This window comes from Heterodontus francisci, chromosome 30, assembly GCF_036365525.1.
Source record: "Heterodontus francisci isolate sHetFra1 chromosome 30, sHetFra1.hap1, whole genome shotgun sequence".
Classification (NCBI taxonomy): domain Eukaryota; kingdom Metazoa; phylum Chordata; class Chondrichthyes; order Heterodontiformes; family Heterodontidae; genus Heterodontus; species Heterodontus francisci.
The window spans coordinates 59,809,936-59,826,573 of NC_090400.1; the positions used below are offsets into that span (position 1 = coordinate 59,809,936).

At 44.1% G+C, this 16,638-nt stretch overlaps 1 protein-coding gene across 1 annotated transcript in view; it reads left to right on the top strand.

Annotated features, from left to right (window-relative positions):
- The window catches only part of ncbp3 (nuclear cap binding subunit 3), a 65,456-nt gene that overhangs the window by 21,329 nt on the left and 27,489 nt on the right, over positions 1-16,638 (top strand). The window contains exons 3-4 of the mRNA XM_068010808.1: positions 11,671-11,776; positions 16,460-16,585. Coding sequence (XP_067866909.1) covers positions 11,671-11,776; positions 16,460-16,585 — 232 coding nt within the window. The remainder of the gene's footprint in view (positions 1-11,670; positions 11,777-16,459; positions 16,586-16,638) is intronic.

Here is a 16,638-nt window from a genome sequence, read left to right on the forward strand (position 1 = left end):
CCCTAAAGCTTATTAGCTGAAATTTTGCAACCTCTGGAGACAGCCTGGGCAGACTTGTGTACAATTTGAGAGGGTAAAACAAATTAACTTTGATCGTTGGATGTGGTCACAAGGTAGAGGCCACATATGAGAACCTTAGGGAAATAATTCTCCTGGAAGAATTTAAAAATTCACTTCCTCCATTGGTATGAACCCATGTAGAGAACCAGAAGGTTTTGACAGCCAGACATTGAGATTGCTGATGATTACGAGCTTGATTACAAGCTGAAACCTTTTGTCTGTCACTCCTGCAAATCCAAGAAGGGTAGAACATGGGAGGGTGAAAGGAAGGAAAGTAGCCAGCGACAAGAAGGGACATCTTGGAACACCCCAGGACCACCTCCTCAGGCCAGAAAGGAAGATGCTGAGGGTGGAAGTGAGGTCTGCAAGCCTAAGTGTTAACATTGCCACAAGTTGGGACACCTTCATGCAGAATGCTGGAAGTTGCGGGGTAAACCCATAAGATTTATTGGGGTACATAAAGCCAATATAGCAAAAGGGGCCCTGGCCGAGAGTACGACAGATCAGGCTGTAACTCTGACTGCAGCTGTAAGGCCAAGTACAAAAACCACTACGAGTGCGGGAGTCGTCAGTAAGATACGTGAGTGAGAGTTATAGGGAATTCTTGTCAAAAGGAAAAGTAACTCCTTATCCCTCAAGTGAGGCAGGTAAACCTATAGTTATACTTAGGGTTACAGAAGCCACACAAACTCTTTTGCTGGGGAAAGGCATAACTTTTCCACCAGAGAGCACATTGAATGCCGAGGTTTTAGTCAGTGGTATTGGGGGGGAGTATATACCCATACCTTTGTATCGGATGCACCTAGAATGTGATCTAATGTCTGGAATGGTAACTGTAGGAGTTGTCCATAGTTTGCCTGTAGACTGAGTTGGCCAACTCCTGGGGAATAATTTGGTTGGAGCGAAGGTAGTAGCTTCTCCAGTAGTCAAGGAAAGACCAAGTGAAGTCAAAGAGACAGAACAATTGCAGGAAAAGGTTCCAGGAATTTATCCTTCATGTGTAGTGATCCGAGCAATGGCTAAACAAGTTCCATTGTCGGAGGTAAAATTGGTACCACGGATAGCTGAATGTCTGAAACTTTCTTTGGGGATTTGGATAATCCGAAGAAAACGTTCAGTAAGTCTTCTCTGATCAAGACTCAGCAAGCCGATCCAGAGTTAAATAAAGTGGCACAATTGGCTCTAACTGAAGCTGAGGCAAAGGGAGTTAAAAATGGGATTCTGATGAGGAAGTGGAGACCTCCTCACAGACCTGCGGACGAAGACTGGACGGTAGTTCACCAGATAGTGGTACAGCCCAAGTATCATTGGGAAATATTAAGGATAGACCATGAAATTCCTATGGCGGGACATATTGGGATCCGGAAGACCCAATCATGTACAGGTTAACGTTTTTACTGGCCAGGTCTTTCCAGGGACATGCTGCAGTTTTGTAAAACATGCCAGATTGTGGAAAAACCACAACCTGCCATAAAACAGGCACCTCTAATTCCCATGCCAGTTTTTGGGGAACCATTTAGCCAGGTGTTGGTAGACTGTGTAGGACCTTTACCGAAAACAAAAGCGGGACACCAATATATACTCACTATTATGGATATGGCTACTCGTTTCCCAGAGGCTAATCCCTTGAGAACAATTTCTGCTAAGGTAGTGGTAGAGAAGTTAATTCAGTTCTTCACTAGATATGGATTACCGATTGAGATTCAGTCAAATCAAGGTTCCAATTTTATGTCTAAAATGTTTCAGGAGGTTATGGGTAATTTGGGTATAACACAGTTAAAGTCTTCAGAATACCATCCACAGACACAGGGAGCTTTAGAAAGGTAATATCAGACCTTCAAAACGACGATCAGGGCATACTGTCATGAATATCCCCATGATTAGCATAAAGGGCTACAATTTCATTTATTTGCCACTAGGGATTCACCTAATAAGTCTACCGGTTTTAGTCCTTTTGAATTAGTTTATGGACATGAGGCTGGAGGTCCTCTAAAACTAATTAAAGAAAGGTTTTTAGAACAGAGGGATATATCTTCCGTGTTAGATTATGTATCTGTGTACCAGGAGCAGCTCAGGAACACCTGAAAGCTTCCCAAACAACCATGAAGAAATGGACAGACAAGCATGCCAAGACCTGAACATTTCAACCAGGGGATGAGGTGTTTGCATTAGCCTTTACAGGGTGAACCGCTGAAAGCATGGTTCAGTGGTCCATATAAAGTGGTCAAAAGAATTGGTAAAGTAAATGATTTGATTGACACCCCAGATTGCCGGAAAAGGAATCGACTGTCATATCAATATGTTGAAATAATATCATTGCCGGGAGGAGGATAAACAAGCACAGGTATGTCAGGTAGTAGGGACAGGGAAGGATGAAAAGGATAGTGAGGATGAGGCAGAAGGAGGCGTAGACAATTCTCAAATTGAACCTTCTACTATCCAGTTAGCTCATGCTGAATTGTTAGGGAGATTGGACACTATGCTTTCATATTTAGATGCAAAACGACGAGAAGACCTAACAAGGCTACTCACAACATTTAAAGGAGTCTGTAGGGACAAACCAGGATGTACAACCTTAGTCACACATGATGTGGATGTAGGGGAATCCTCTCCTATAAAACAGCATCCATATGGCTTATGTGCAGAGAAACAGGCCCAGGTAATAGCAGAAATCCAATACATGTTGGAAACCACCTAATTGAACCCAGTCAAAGCAGCTGGAGTTCCTCAGTGGTGTTAAAGCCTAAACCTGATGGTTCAACTAGATTCTGCATAGACTACAGAAAGGTTAATGCAGTAACAAAGGCAGACTCCTATCCAATTCCTCACTTGGAAGACTGTATTGACAGAGTGGGCAGTGCCGTGATTCTCACAAAAATAGATTTGTTAAAGGGATATTGGCAGGTTCCTTTAACACCCTGAGCTAAAGAAATGTCGGCCTTTGTCACACCAGATGGACTTTTCCGATGCCAAGTGAAGCCATTCGGGCTAAAAAATGCCCCAGCCACCTTCCGGATACTAATGAACCAAGTGGTAGCCAGTGTTCCTAACTGTGTGGTTTACCTTTTGGATACTGGTGAGGGTGATGGTTCCTCAGAAGAGTGCAGTCAGAGCCAAGTTTGTGGCATCACAGGTGGCTCAGCTGCACAGGAGGGGAGGAAGAGCAGTAGTGATAGTGGACTTGTTAGGGGAAGAGACAGACATTTCTGCGGCAGCAAAAGTAACTCCAGGATGGTATGTTGCCTCCCTGGTGCCAGGGTCAAGATGTCACGGAGCGGCTGCAGGGCATTCTTCCGGGGTAGGGTGAACAGCCAGAGGTCGTGGTGCACATTGGTAACAATGACATAGGTAAGAAGAGGGATGAGGTCCTGAAAGCAGATTTTAAGGAGCTAGGAATGATATTAAAAAGCAGGACCTCAAAAGCAGTAATCTCAGGATTACTCCCAGTCCCACGTGCAGGTGAGCATAAGGAGTATTGAGCGATTGAACATGTGGCTGGAGATCTGGTGTAGGAGGGAGGGCATCAGATTTCTGAGACATTGGGACCGGTTCTGGGGCAGGTGGGACCTGTACATGATGGACGGGTTGTATCTTAGCAGGACTGGGACAAATATCCTCGCAGGGAGATTTGCTAGTGCTGTTGGGGAGGGTTTAAACTTGATTGTTAGGGGGATAGGGGCCTGAGAGGGAGCTCAGATTGGAGGGAAGCAAAACTGGTAACTTGTCAGGGGTGTGGAAACCAGGAGAAAATATCAGAGAGGAATATCAAGTTACAAGGAATACTGGGGGAGATAGATAGCACTCGTGTAGGGAATATTAAATTATTAGGTGGGGTCAGAGTAAGGGAGAAAGTAATAAAGTCTGAATCAGGGTTAATGTGAATGCACGGAGTGTGGTTAATAAGACTGGTGAGGTACAGGCGCAGATTGCCATGTGGAAATATGATGTGGCTATAGCAGAGACCTGGCTCAAAGAAGGGAAGGACTGGGTGTTAAATATTCCTGCATACAAGGTGTTGAAGAAGGATAGGAAAGGGAAAAAAGGGGGAGGGATGACGGTATTGATTAAGGAGAGCATTGCATTGCTGGAGAAAAAGGATGTCCCAGAGGGGTCGAGGATAGAATCAATTTGATTAGAGCTAAGGAACAAAAAAGGTGTGGTTACATTGCTCGGTGTTGTCTGTAGGTCACCAACTAGTGGGAAGGAAGTGGAGGAACAAATTTGCAAGGAAATTACAGAGGTGCAAAGATTATAGGGTAGTTATAATGAGGGACTTTAATTATCCAAATACAGACTGGGATAATAGTAGTGTAAAGGGCATTGAGGGGCAAGAGTTCCTAGAGTGTGTTCATGGAAATTTTCCACAACAGTATGTTACTAGCCCAATGAGAAAGGAGGCACTGCTAGACCTGGTTCTTGGGAATGAGGTGGGCCAAGTGGATCAAATATCAGTAGGAGAGCATTTAGGGGATAGTGATCATTGTATCATAAGGTTTGGGCTGACTATGGAAAAGGACAAAGAGCAATCCAGGGTAAGAATAATTAACTGCAGGAAAGCCAACTTGAGTGGGGTAAGACTGGAGCTGGGGTGAATAAATTGGAGTGAAAAACTGGCAGGAAAACCGGTAAGATGAACAATGGGCGACCTTTAAAGAAGAGAGAGTTCGGCACAGTCAAGGTATGACCCCTCGAAGAGGAAAAGTAGGGCAAACAAATCCAGAACTCCCTGGATGACAAAAGAGGTAACAATTAAGATAAAGAGGAAAAAGTGTGCTTAAGACAGATGGCAGGTAGAAAATACTATTGAGAAGCAGGCTGAAATATAGGAGGTCCAGAGGGGAAGTGAAAAAGCAAATAAAAGCACAGAGAGAGCATGAAAAGAGACAGGCAGCTAGCATTAAAGGGAATCCCAAAGTTTTCTTCTCTTTGGCCTCCTTGTCTCGGGAGGCAATGGGTAAGCGCCTGGAGGTGGTCAGTGGTGTGTGGAGCAGCGCCTGGAGTGGCTATAAATGCCAATTCTAGAGTGACAGGCTCTTCCACAGGTGCTGCAGAACAATTTGTTTGTCGGGGCTGTTACACAGTTGGCTCTTCCCTTGCGCCTATGTCTTTTTTCCTGCCAACTGCTAAGTCTCTTCGACTCGCCACAGTTTAGCCCCGCCTTGATGGCTGCCCGCCAGCTCTGGCGAACGCTGGCAACTGACTCCCACGACTTGTGATCAATGTCACAGGATTTCATGTCGCGTTTGCAGACGTCTTTAAAGCGGACATGGACGTCCGGTGGGTCTGATACCAGTGGCGAGCTCGCTGTCCAATGTGTCTTTGGGGATCCTGCCATCTTCCATGTGGCTCACATGGCCAAGCCATCTCAAACGCTGCTGACTCAGTAGGGTGTATAAGCTGGGAATGTTGGCCGCTTCGAGGACTTCTGTGTTGGAGATACGGTCCTGCCACCTGATGACAAGTATTCTCCGGAGGCAGAGAAGATGGAATGAATTGAGACGTCGCTCTTGGCTGACATACGTTGTCCAGGCCTCGCTGCCATAGAGCAAGGCTTAATACACTCGGACTTTTGTGTTCCGTGTCAGTGCGCCATTTTCCCACACTCTCTTGGCCAGTCTGGACATAGCAGTGGAAGCCTTTCCCATGCACTTGTTGATTTCTGCATCTAGAGACAGGTTACTGGTGATTGTTGAGCCTAGGTAGGTGAACTCTTGAACCACTTCCAGAGTGTGGTCGCCAATATTGATGGATGGAGCATTTCTGACGTCCTGTCCCATGATGTTCGTTTTCTTGAGGCTGATGGTTGGGCCAAATTCGTTGCAGGCAGCCGCAAACCTGTCGATGAGACTCTGCAGATACTCTTCAGTGTGAGATGCTAAAGCAGCATTGTCAGCAAGAGGAATTCCCTGATGAGGACTTTCCGTACTTTGGACTTCGCTCTTAGACGGGCAAGGTTGAACAACCTGCCCCCTGATCTTGTGTGGAGGAAAATTCCTTCTTCTGAAGACTTGAACGCATGTGAGAGCAGCAGGGAGAAAAAAATCCCAAAAAGTGTGGGTACGAGAACACAGCCCTGTTTCACGCCACTCAGGATAGGAAAGGGGTCTGATGAGGCGCCGCTATGTTGAATTGTGCCTTTCATATTGTCATGGAATGAGGTGATGATACTTAGTAGTTTTTGTGGACATCCAATCTTTTCTAGTAGTCTGAAGAGACCACGTCTGCTGACGAGGTCAAAGGCTTTGGTGAGATCAATGAAAGCAATGTAGAGGGGCATCTGTTGTTTGCGGCATTTCTCCTGTATCTGACGAAGGGAGAACAGCATGTCAATGGTCGATCTCTGTGCGTCAGGGTAGACGCGCTCGGCCAGCTTCTGGAACCTGTTTAGTTTTAGTTTAGTTTAGAGATACAGCACTGAAACAGGCCCTTCGGCCCACCGAGTCTGTGCCGACCATCAACCACCCATTTATACTAATCCTACACTAATTCCATATTCCTACCACATCCTCACCTGTCCCTATATTTTCCCTACCACCTACCTATACTAGGGGCAATTTCTAATGGCCAATTTACCTATCAACCTGCAAGTCTTTGGCATGTGGGAGGAAACCGGAGCACCCGGAGGAAACCCACGCAGACACAGGGAGAACTTGCAAACTCCACACAGGCAGTACCCGGAATTGAACCCGGGTCGCTGGAGCTGTGAGGCTGCGGTGCTAATCACTGCGCCACTGTGCTGCCCTAAAGCGACTCGAGCGAAGACTTTCCCCACTATACTGAGCAGGGAGATTCCACGGTAGTTGTTGCAGTCACCGCCGTCACCTTTGTTTTTATAGAGATTGATGATATTGGCATCGCGCATGTCCTGAGGTACTGCTCCCTCGTCCCAGCACAGGCAAAGCAGTTCATGTAGTGCTGAGAGTATAGCAGGCTTGGCACTCTTGATTATTTCAGGGGTAATGCTGTCCTTCCCAGGGGCTTTTCCGCTGCCTAGAGAATCAATGGCATCACTGAGTTATGATTTTGTTGGCTGTATGTCCAGCTCATCCATGACTGGTAGAGGCTGGGCTGCATTGAGGGCAGTCTCAGTGACAACATTCTCCCTGGAGTACAGTTCTAGGTAGTGCTCAACTCAGCGGTCCATATGCTTGCGTTGGTCAGTGATTATGTCCCCCGATTTAGACTTGAGGGGAGCGATCTTCTTGATGGTTGGCCCAAGAGCTCTCTTAATGCCATCATACAGTCCTCTGATGTTTCCGGGGTCTGAGGCCAGATGATTATGATTGCATAGGTGTTGCCAGTAGTCATTTGCGCAGCACCTGGCTGTTGTTTGTGCAGTGCTTCTGGCTGTTTTAAGTGCTACGGATGTTAACTCGCTGGGGGCTTTCTTGTAGTTCAACAGTGCAATGCGCTTAGCGGCTATGACAGGTTCCAGCTCTTCATTATGAGATTGAAACCAGTCTGCATTCTGCTTCACACGTTTACCGTAGGTGGTCAAAGCTGACTCATAGATGGCGTCTCTGATGTGGGCCCACTTGGTCTCAGCATCCCCTGTGGGAGTGTTTTGAAGGGCTGTTACAAGTGAATTTACAAATTTTTGTAACAGCTGTGGATGAGAAATTCTGCTCGTGTTGATGTGCGGGTAGCCCTTCTACTTGGAATGATGCAACTTCTATAGGCATATAAATAGTAAAAGGGTGGTAAAAGGAGGAGTGGGGCTGATTAGGGACTAGAAAGGGGATTTACACATGGAGGCAGAGGGCATAGCGGATGTAGTAAATTTATACTTTGCATCTGTCTTTACCAAGGAAGAAGATGCAACCAGGCAATATTGAAAGATGAGATAAGTCAGACAGTAGAGGGGTTTAAAATTGATAAAGAGGAAGTATTAGATAGGCTGTCTGTAAAGTGGATAAAGCAGCAGAAATGGATGAGATGCATCCAAGAATACTGAGGGAAGTGAGGGTGGAAATTGCAGAGGCACTGGCCATAATTTTTAAGTCTTCCTTAGACTCCAGGGTGGTGCCAGAGGCCTGGAGAATTGCAAACGTTACACCATTGTTCAAAAAAGGGTGTAAAGATAAGCCCAGCAACTACAGGCCAGTCAGTTTAACTTCGGTGGTGGGAAAACTTCTGGAAAAAATAACTCGGGACAAAATCAATAGTCACATGGACAAATGCGAGTTGATTAAATAAAGCCAGCATGGATTTCTTAAGGGAAAATCATGTTTAACTAACTTGCTGGAGTTTTTTGAGGAGGTAACAGAGAGGGTTGATGAGGGTAATGCTGTTGATGTGGTGTACATGGACTTTCAAAAGGCATTTTATACGGTGCCACACAACAGACTTGTGAGCAAACGTGTAGCTCTTGAAATAAAAGGGACAGTAGCAGCATGGATACGGAATTGGCTGAGTGACAGGAAACAAAGAGTAGCGTTTAATGGATCTTTTCAGGCAGAGGAAGGTTTGTAGTGGAGTTCCCCAGGGATCAGTGTTGGGACCTTTGCTTTTCCTGATATATATTAATGATCTAGACCTTGGTGAAAAGGGCACAGTTTCAAAGTTTGCAGATGGTACGAAACTTGGAAGCATCGTGGACTGTGAGGAGGATAGTGTAGAACTTCAAAAGGACATGGACAAGTTGGTGGAATGGGCAGACAGGTGGCAGATGAAGTTCAACGCAGAGAAATGTGAAGTGATTCATTTTGGTAGGAAGAACATGGAGCAGAGGGAGCTAGGTGTACATGTGCATAAGTTATTGAAGGTGGCAGGACAGGTTGAGAGAGCGGTTAATAAAGCATACAGTATCCTGGGCTTTATTAATAGGAGCATAGAGTACAAGAGCAAGGAAGTTATGTTGAACTTGTGTAAGACACTAGTTCGGCCTCAGCTGGAGTATTACGTCCAATTCTGGGCGCTGCACTTTAAGGGAAGACGTGAGGGCATTGGAGAGAGTACAGAAAAGATTCACTAGAATAGTTCCAGGAGTGAGGAATTTCAGTTATGAAGATAGATTGGAGAAGAGAAGGCTGAGAGGTGATTTGATAGAGGTATTAAAAATCATGAGGGGTCTGGACAGAGCAGATAGAGAGAAACTGTTCCCACTCGTGAAAGAATCAAGAACGAGAGGGCACAGATTTAAAGTATTTGGAAGAGAAGCAAAAGTGACATGAAGAAAAACTTTTTCATGCAGCAAGTGGTTAAGGTCTGGAATGTGCTGCCTGAGAGTGTGGTGGAGGCAGGTTCAATTGAAGCATTCAGAAAGGAATTAGACACTTATATGAAAAGGAAGAATGTGCAAGGTTACTGGGTTAAGGCAGGGGAATGGAACTGAGGGAATTGCTCTTTCAGAGAGCCAGTGTGGACACGATGGATCGAATGGCCTCCTTCTGCACTGCAATGATTCTGTGACCTTGATGATGTGCTGGTATACAGTGACACTTGGAAGAACCACTTGGAACAACTAGAGCTCTGTTTAGAAAATTACAATTGGCTGATTTAGTGATGAACCTTGTCAAAAGTGAATTTGCAAGGGTAACATACCTCAGGTATATAGTAAGGCAAGGACAAGTGTTGCCATGAACAGCAAAAGTATAAGCATTGGTGGAGTTCCCTACCCCTCAGACTAAGCGAGAAATCTTAAGGTTTTTGGGGATGTGTGGTTTCTACCGCAAGTTGGTATCAAATGTTAGCACTATAGCTGCTCCACTGATGGATTTGCTACAAAAAAAGAAAACCAAGGTAGTGTGGTCAGGAGAGTGCCAAACATCTTTTGAGAAGCTGAAAGCCGTTTTGGTTAATGAACCAGTGTTGGCTACTCCAAATTTCACTAAGCCCTTCAAGGTAGCAATTGATAGTGACCTAGGGGTTGGTGCAGTCCTGTTACAAGACGATTGACTGGACATGGAAAGGCCAGTGGGATACTATTCCAAAAAGCTAAATCAACACCAAAAGAAATACTCAGCAGTAGTAAAAGAAACCCTGGGATTATTACTGGCTCTTAAGCATTTTGAAGTATCTGTCTGCCAAGACTAGAGAGAGACACTGGTATATACTGATCATAACCCTCTAACCTTTGTGGAAAAATTCAGCAACCAAATTGCAGATGAAGTTTACTATTGCAACCTTATCACTTAAAGGTTATCCACAATGCAGGCAACATAATGTAATTGTGGATGCTTTGTCCAGGATTTAAATCTGCTTTGATTATCTGAGTGCAAAGATGGTACAAAGCAGAACTGTATTAGCTACAGGTAAAGAGTGAATGAGAATGAATGTGTTTGTGTTTTAGACTTTTTTTTCATCTTCTGTTTTTCCATACTTTGTAATGAAATGCATTTGAAGATGGCGTTTCATTCCTCCAAGGATGGAGCTGTTATGAAAGTGCTTCTTTGTTTTTGAGGATTCATGTTAGAATTGTGGAGATGAACTCATTGGAGAACTGAAGTAATCCCATAGATGTTGAACTTTGTTTTTTCAAAAGAGGTCGCCGGAAAGACACTTGAGGTCTTGTTTGAAAACCACCTTTACTGGAAGTCACATGCCTTAAGCTCCATAAACAACTGAAACCTTGGTGACTTGGGGTAATGTTTGCAAAGAAGTGACATGGCCAGATTTATGAGGGTCAGGAGGTTCGGACTTGCTGTTTGGGGTTTCACTTCTATGATATTGTTTTGGTTCATTTGGGGTGTGGACTGTGTTTGAAAGCAGTTGGAGATCAGCCTGCCAAGAGAGAAACATCTATCTTGCCTCCTTCCTCTTGTCTGTGAAATGTCGCATTTCTCCCAAGGAGGTACTGGAAAGCTTGCCAGATTTATTCTCGATGCTGCCTGAAAAGAATTGCTCCAGAAAAGATCCCAGTGACCCATCTACGTGTACTTGGACGCCAGACAGTTTGCCATTTTGGGACACAACATAGCTCATCCATTTTCTTCAAGAATTAACAAGTATTCAGGCAAAATATTCTTTTGTTTTTTTTTGTAACAGAGCTCTGCAGAGAAAATTCCCTTATTTTTCCATTAACCAGTGTGTGTGTCTAAGATAAAAAGGGAACTTTCATATTTCAATCTGTGTGTTAATGCTCTGCTTCATTACTGGATAAGTCTTGTTTTATAATAAACTGTTAATTTTGTTGTTTATTAAAGAAACCTAGTTGATGTATTTTATTTGGGGATAATGAGTAGAGTATATGATTCACTGTATCGGTAACTGAGTAAACATTTAAATATATGTTGTGACCTGTGGAGAAGTGGAACTAGAAAAGACAGTGCAGTCCTCTTGCCTTGGTCGTAACAGTGCATTTAAGAGGAAGCTAGATAAGCACACGAAATAGAAAGGAATAGAGGTTATGCTGATAGTGTGAGATGAAGTAGGATGGGAGGAGGCTCATGTGGAGCGTAAACACTGGCAGAAAGACTTGTTTCTGTGCGAAACCAAACACCACATTAAACACTGCAAAAACATAGGGGAGCGAGTATATTGATTGTGCTGGCCTGGATAAGTTGGTTTTGATTCTCTGAAATCAGTGCAGGGTGGGACAGGGGGACATACATTGCACATGTGACCTGCTTTTGCCTCACCACAGCTTTTTCAGTTTATTTAATTCCACAGGAAGCGGTAGAGAGGAAGGAACAGCGAGCAAGGAGATTTCACTTCCAGGCAGAGGTGAACCTCACTCAGCGGAAGGTGGTGCTGGACAAGGAGATCCTGAAGGAAGGTGACAATTTGATTTTTGTCTGTTCTGGAAAACCTTTGTAGACTGAAAAAAAATAAAGGTGCTTTTGGAGGTTTTATGAAATCGGTTTACTCCTTCTGCTGGACCGTCAGGCATGATGCGGAGTGCCACACTTAATCTAACATCTAACTAGTCTTATTAATCTCATTACCTCTTCCCAGCTAATGAGTCATCCAGAGGGTAGCGGCTGCAGTCCCAACAATGCACCGATATACCATCAACTATAGCTTATATATTTATTTAACTGTTATTTAGTAGGAGGTCTTAAATCTGAATGCACTTCCTTTTGTGCAACACTTGGCGCTTTGTAGATTTTTTTTAACCTTTCACTATCACACTCTGTTGATTGGCTGAAAGTAAAAGCACAGCAAATTAGAACTGAAGGGCTCGGGAAGGTGATTCAAAAGCTTGGAGAACGTCCAATGAGAAACGACTAAGGAATTATGAAAACAACCAATCCTGAATTGATATGGAAGCAGAGCTGGAAAATTTTGAAAAAAGACAGTGAGCCAATTGAATTACACAAAACGCTTTTTGAGAAAAAAGTTGGATGCCATTTTATTTCACAGCAGCTGAAATTTCTGATGTCGAAATAAGGTTTTTAAAGAAACTAAAAACATAAATATTATGTTTCACAATAGCATGTTAAATTTACTGTCTCGATTGTCATTCAGTGACCTCATTCAGTTTTAACTTGAAGAAGCATGGGCTTGGATTTAATATTTGTGCCTAGAACTGTGACTGTCGGTCCAGGCATATGCAATGTCCTCAGTTTCCTAGTATGAGAACCAGTAGTAGGAGTCAGCCCAACTGTCTCTCTTCAGCTTCCACCAAAATGTGCTTGAGTTATTTTTCAAAATTGTTTGAAGAAAAACTGTAGCACAAATTTCAGAAGCATTTCAACTTAAGTTTGAGTTTTTTTATACATATATAAAAAGATACTGTGAGTGATCCACTTCAAGTATGACAGTACTTATTACACACTTGTACATTTTGTTCATGTTCCAATTATAACCAGTCTTGTTTATTTTTATCTGCTACAGTCAAGTTGTGTCTTTAATAAAAATTCAGTTTGCATATATTTGAAAATGATTTGAATACAAATTGGGTGTTAAATTCGGGTAGATTTTCAAGTAAACTTGTAAATAAAAGCTACTAATTTTGTTACATCAGATAGCATGTGAAGCGGAGAGAGACAGTGGGAAAGAAATAGTGTCTGTCTTCCATCCAAGTTGAATTACTGTTTTTCTTTTCCCAAAATTAAAATCAAATTCATTGTATTTTAAAAGCTCAGACAAGTTGTTCTGATTGCCATAAGCTGTGTTTTGAGAGTTAGAAAGTGTAAATATTCGAATTAGTGGCATCTGTGAGACAAAGACGGAGGGGGAATTGGACAGCAAGAGGCACAAGTCTAGGATCAGTCACAAAATACAGAAATCTCTTAGAAGCTTGCGAACCTTTGCTGCCAGTCCAGTTGCAAGCGCTCACAGTGTTTATTCTTCACATTCATAGCTGAGACATGCCAAGATTCCATCAGTGAACCACAACCTATCTTCCCCTCTCCATATAACAAAGAACAGTACAGCACAGGAACAGGCCATTCGGCCCTCCAAGCCTGCGCCGATCTTGATGCCTGCCTAAACTAACACCTTCTACACTTCCGGTGCCCATATCCCTCTATTCCCTTCCTATTCATATATTTGTCAAGCTGTCTCTTAAACGTCGTTATCGTATCTGCTTCCACCACCTCCCCCGGCAGCAAGTTCCAGGCACTCACCACCCTCTGTGTAAAAAAACTTGCCTCACACATCCCCTCTAAACTTTGCCCCTCGCACCTTAAACCTATGTCCCCTAGTAATTGACTCTTCCACCCTGGGAAAAAGCTTCTGACTATCCACTCTGTCCATGCCGCTCATAACTTTGTAAACCTCTATCATGTCGCCCCTCCACCTCCGTCGTTTCAGTGAAAACAATCCGAGTTTTTCCAACCTCTCCTCATAGCTAATGCCCTCTAGACCAGGCAACATCCTGGTAAACTTCCTCTGTACCCTCTCCAAAGCCTCCACGTCCTTCTGGTAGTGTAGCGACCAGAATTGCACGCAATATTCTAAGCGCGGCCTAACTAAGGTTCTGTACAGCTGCAACATGACTTGCCAATTTTTATACTCTATGCCCCGACCGATGAAGGCAAGCATGCCGTATGCCTTCTTGACTACCTTATCCACCTGCGTTGCCACTTTCAATGACCTGTGGACCTGTACACCCAGATCTCTCTGCCTGTCAATACTCCTAAGGGTTCTGCCATTTACTGTATACCTCCCACCTGGATTAGACCTTCCAAATTGCATTACCTCACATTTGTCCGGATTAAACTCCATCTGCCATTTCTCCGCCCAAGTCTCCAACCGATCTATATCCTGCTGTATCCTCTGACAATCCTCATCATTATCCGCAACTCCACCAACCTTTGTGTCGTCCGCAAACTTACTAATCAGACCAGCTACATTTTCCTCCAAATCATTTATATATACTACAAACAGCAAAGGTCCCAGCACTGATCCCTGCGGAACACCACTAGTCACATCCCTCCATTCAGAAAAACACCCATCTGCTGTTACCCTTTGTCTTCTGTGACTGAGCCAGTTCTGTATCCATCTTGCCAGCTCACCTCTGATCCCGTGTGACTTCACCTTTTGCACCAGTCTGCCATGCGGGACCTTGTCAAAGGCCTTACTAAAGTCCATATAGACAACATCCACCGCCCTTCCCTCATCAATCATCTTCGTCACTTCCTCAAAAAACTCAATCAAATTAGTAAGACACGACTTCCCCTTCACAAAACCATGCTGTCTCTCGCTAATAAGTTCGTTTGTTTCCAAATGGGAGTAAATCCTGTCCCGAAGAATCCTCTCTAATAGTTTCCCTACCACTGACGTAAGGCTCACCGGCCTATAATTTCCTGAATTATCCTTGCTACCCTTCTTAAACAAAGGAACAACATTGGCTATTCTCCAGTCCTCTGGGACCTCACCTGTAGCCAATGAGGATGCAAAGATTTCTGTCAAGGCCCCAGCAATTTCTTCCCTTGCCTCCCTCAGTATTCTAGGGTAGATCCCATCAGGCCCTGGGGACTTATCTACCTTAATGCTTTGCAAGACACCCAACACTTCCTCCTTTTTGATAATGAGATGACTGAGACTATCTACACTCCCTTCCCTAGGCTCATCATCCACCAAGTCCTTCTCCTTGGTGAATACTGATGCAAAGTACTCATTTAGCACCTCATCCCATTTCCTCTGGCTCCACGCATAGATTCCCATCTCTGTCCTTGAGTGGGCCAACCCTTTCCCTGGTTACCCTCGTGCTCTTTATATATGTATAAAAAGCCTTGGGATTTTCCTTAATCCTGTTTGCCAATGACTTTTCATAACCCCTTTTAGCCCTCCTGACTCCTTGCTTAAGTTCCTTCCTACTGTCTTTATATTCCTCAAGTGCTTCATCTGTTCCTAGCCTTCCAGCCGTTACAAATGCCATATCCCAGGTTCTTCCCCTCCCCCAACCCCCACCAGCACCCCCCCAACTAACATTGTACCAAACCTACCTCCATTTTGCCAACCTGCAGCACCTTCACCCTGGTTCTGCCAGATCCCCACCCATGCCACTGTAGTCCAGGACCACACCCATTACTGCTAAAGGTGCTTTATCAAAGCAAGATTTTGCTGCTGCTAACCAAGGTCATCTAGCAGTGTTTCCCCAGCTTTCAAAATGAGATGGAATAAGAATTTTATGTATAAATATCCTTTGCTTTTATATAAGAAAGGTTTCACAGAATTGTACACAGAAATTAGTGTGATACAAAACTTCATGTACAGGTGCATTTCCTGTATGACATTTTTCAGATTCACATCTTAGATGTCACACATGATCTCATTCTTGTTTCTTTAAACAGTGGCTGAGGTCATTCAGAGATCAATTGTTTGATCATATGAAAATACGAATTAGGAGCGGATGTAGGCCATTCGGCCCCTTGAGCCTGCTCCGCCATTCAATAAGATCATGGCTGATCTAGTCCCTGGATATTTATTCATGGTGTTTATATTGTGCCATTACTGTCGGTGTACTGAGCAGGGTCTTTATGTAGTTCATTTAGTCCCTATATACCGTACCCTTGCGTTATCCTATATTTCATGGGGTCTGTGTACTGAAATTGCAAACTATCAATGTTTAAGCCAGTTTTTAAAATAATATTTCTTTAATTAACCTTGTGTTCAAATCCCTCCATGGCCCCGTCCCTCCCTCTTTCAGCAACCTCCTCCAGCTCTACAACCCTGCGAGATCTCTGTGCTGTTCCAATTCTGGCCTCTTGCACATCCGATTTCCATTGCCCGCCCCTGGTGGCTAAGGCCTCAGCTGCCTAGTCCTAAGCTCTGGAATTCCTTCCCTAAACCTCTACCCCTCTCTCCTTTAAGTCGCTCCTCTTTGACTAAACTTCTAGTCACCTGTCCTAATATCTGCTTGTGCGGCTCAGTGTCAAACATTTGTCTGATTACGCTCCGCTGGGACATTACTCCATGTTAAAGACAATATATAAATGCACGTTGGTTATTCCTGAAAATTGCCATGTCTGTTGGCTGTGGTTACCTGTTGCTGCTGTGTGTTTTGCAGCAATCCCCAAGATACGCCTGGAGGCTCTTCATGTGACTGGGGTCGATGAGATGAGCACTGAAGAGATTTTTGCATATTTTAAGGAGTACCCTCCATCAAGCATCGAGTGGATAGATGATTCCTCCTGTGAGTGAACTTTCAGGGCTCTTGATTTCTCAGCTGTGGAGACTGAGATGTGA